The 3,166-nt window shown below is 40.7% G+C and overlaps 1 protein-coding gene across 1 annotated transcript; it reads left to right on the top strand.

Moving 5' to 3' along the window:
• Positions 1-612, top strand: LOC121392446. The gene has a single exon (XM_041523650.1). It carries the CDS (start codon positions 1-3, stop codon positions 610-612), a length of 612 nt encoding a protein of 203 aa, XP_041379584.1.
• The last annotated feature ends 2,554 nt before the right edge of the window (positions 613-3,166 follow it).

Genomic DNA, 3,166 nt, shown 5'->3' on the forward strand with positions numbered 1-3,166 from the left:
ATGCGTGAGTCTCATGCCAAATACGTGAGAGTTGGCAGGTCTGCATATTCAAGTCAGCATCCTCTCATCCTATCTGGAAAACATCCCGTAACTAAGGTGATGATTCATTTTGAACACCTTCGCTTACTTTATGCTGGTCCAACATTATTAGCCTGTTCTCTGAATCACCATTTCTACATCCTCAGAGAACGTAAAGCAATTCAATCAATAACCCGCAGTTGTGTCATTTGTCGATGTACCTCAGCAAAGCTTCAACATCAGATGCTAGGTCAATTACCTATTGAGCGTCTCACTCCTGATCTCGTTTTTGACGAGGGTGGCGTGGAGTATGCTGGCCCTTTCTACATCAAATATGGACATGTGAGGAAACCTACTGTAATTAAAACCTATGCCAGTGTAATGGTTTCACTTTCAGTGAAAGCTGTGCATTTAGAACTGGTGTCAGACTTAACAGCTGAAGCCTTTCTAGCCTGTCTAAGGCGCTTCATATCTCGACAGAGGAAGCCAACTCTTATTCGGAGTGACCATGGTACAAATTTTGTGGGCCAGCTTGGGAGATCAAAAACTTATTGCATTTCTGAAAACCCAGAAGTCACAAGATGCTATCTCTGAGTTTTGTTCAACACAAAATATATGGTGGAAGTTCATTCCTGAACATGCTCCTCATTTTTGTGGCCTTTGGGAGGCAGCAATGAAAAGTATTAAAACGCATTTGAGACGTGTAATTGGCAGTGTGAAGCTGACAATTGAAGAGTTTACTAAGGTTCTCGCTCAAGTGGAATCATATCTCAACAGTAGACCTCTCATTTCTCTCCCACTTGATGATGATGGAATAGGAGCTCTCACTCCTGGGCACTTTGTCATCGGCAGATCATTGGAAGCTCTGCCTGATCCCTCATTCTCATACCGTTCCCTTGTTCTCCTTCGTCACTGGCACCTATGTCAAGCACTTGTACGTCAGTTCTGGCAACGTTGGTTGTGTGAGTACATCACTAGTCTGAAATGCTATACAAAATGGCACTATACATGAAGAAATATTTGTGTTGGAGACATTGTGATTTTGCAACAGGATAATTTAATTCCCTCGAAATGGCCACTTGGCAGAGTGATTAAGATTCATGCAGGCAAAGATAATCTCGTGCGAGTAGTCACTGGGAAGATGAACTCAGGAACCTACAAGAAACCAATCTCTATAATAGCCTTGTTGTTACCCTCTCAAGATGATTAATTATGACTCTTTATTGTTGTTAAAGACCATCTGGTCCTGGCTGGCAGTATGTCAATGTTTCATTATAGTTTGTTTATGTTTGACCATCATTTATACTAATTATTGTTGAAGATAAGACAGTTTTAACTAATTGTACTTCATGTATGTTCTCATTATAATTATTGTTATTAGGTGTGAACACATGCTACTATCTGGAACTTTCTAGAACTTTGACTGTGTATATAATTTATGACTTAGCACATGTATTGTTGTTGTCGTTGTTGTTTATTGATGCTCTTGTCTGTATTATTTTTCATTTATTTCTGTAAAGTCTATTTGGTTGTGTCTGTATAATTCTATTGATTCTCTAGTATTACGTGAAGATAGCTACGTTTTCTGTTCAACAGGTTATGAGCCCAGAGACACTAGAGAGATGGCAGTAGAATCAAAAGTTACTACAGTTGTTCCTTTGAGTGGTACAAACCACTCCACATGGAAAGTGCAATGTAAGATGGCACTTATAAGAGAAGGCTTGTGGGATATTGTGACGAAGAAGGAAGTCGCTCCAGCAGACGAAACAACCAAGCAGTATGCTGACTTCATGGCAAGGTATAACCGAGCGCTAGCTACCATTGTCTTGACCGTTGATCCAACTTTACTTTACCTGTTAGAAGAGCCCGACAGCCCGGTAACTGTGTGGGAAAAACTCTCCAATCAGTTTCAGAAAAAGACATGGGTGAATAAGCTCATTCTGAGACGTAAACTCTACGTGCTAAGATATAAAGACGGAGACTCTGTCCATCAACACATCAAGGCTATGACTGAGATCTTTAACGAGTTATCAGTCATTGGAGTCGAGATAGGGAGAGGAAGATCGTGTCGTACACTTACTTGCAAGTCTCCTGACTCATACAACACACTTGTTACAGCACTCAAAGTCAGTCCTGAAGTTCCGAAGATGGAGGTCGTTACAGAGAAGCTACTCTATGAAGATAGGAAGCTAAAGGACCATGACAAGAATGAAGAAGCACTTGCAGCTAAACATAGATTTGGCTCAAGAGGTCCAAGGTGTCATTACTGTCGTAAGTTTGGTCACATACAACGGTACTGTACTGAATGAGCTTGAAGCAAGAAGAAACTAGAAGGAACCGAAGTAAAGAAAGAGAAGAAGACCATAAAACAGAGAGCTCAGACCAGAAGAGGTGACTGCAACACTATTGGTCTGGTAACACATCATGCGTTATCAATTAACACCTCGAACGAGCCACAGACGCCTGGATAATTGACTAAGGAGCCACTTGTCATATCTGCAACAACAAACAGCTGTTTGCTAATTACAAGACACTAAAGAAACCACAAGAAGTCTCCTAGGAGATAGCCATAAACTTGAAGCTACTGGTAGTGCTGTTGTTGCCTTGACTCTGGTGTTACCTGACAAACAGATAAGGAAGTGTAGACTACACAAGGTACTTTATGTACCAAAGTTTGCATACAACCTGCTAAGCGTATCTAAGATGACTGATGTTGGGAAACACAATCACGTTCAGTGACGATGAAGGTCATGTGTATGATGAGAAAGAGGAGCTAGTAGTTGTTGCTACGAAGAAGGGTAACCTCTATTATCTGAACTGTCTTCAGTCAACTCATCAACAAGTCAATGCTATTTGGAAAAAACAACTCAAGTCCAAAGAGAGCATATGGCACAGACGATTTGGACACTTAAGAGAGAAGAGTTTACGTGAGTTAGCTAAAAATAAATTAGCTGATGGTTTTGATTATAATTTATCTAATGATATTGAGTCATGTGTTTTAGGAAAACTCCACAGAAGTCCGTTCTCCAAAAATGGACGTAAACGAGCTGACTTTGTTCTCAATCTCGTACACAGCGACGTACGTGGAAAGCTAAGCACACAGTCATTGGGTGGAGCTGAATATTTTCTCACCTTTATTGATGATCGA

The sequence above is a fragment of the Gigantopelta aegis genome, unplaced genomic scaffold (assembly GCF_016097555.1).
Source record: "Gigantopelta aegis isolate Gae_Host unplaced genomic scaffold, Gae_host_genome ctg3832_pilon_pilon, whole genome shotgun sequence".
In the NCBI taxonomy this organism is placed as follows: Eukaryota; Metazoa; Mollusca; class Gastropoda; order Neomphalida; family Peltospiridae; genus Gigantopelta; species Gigantopelta aegis.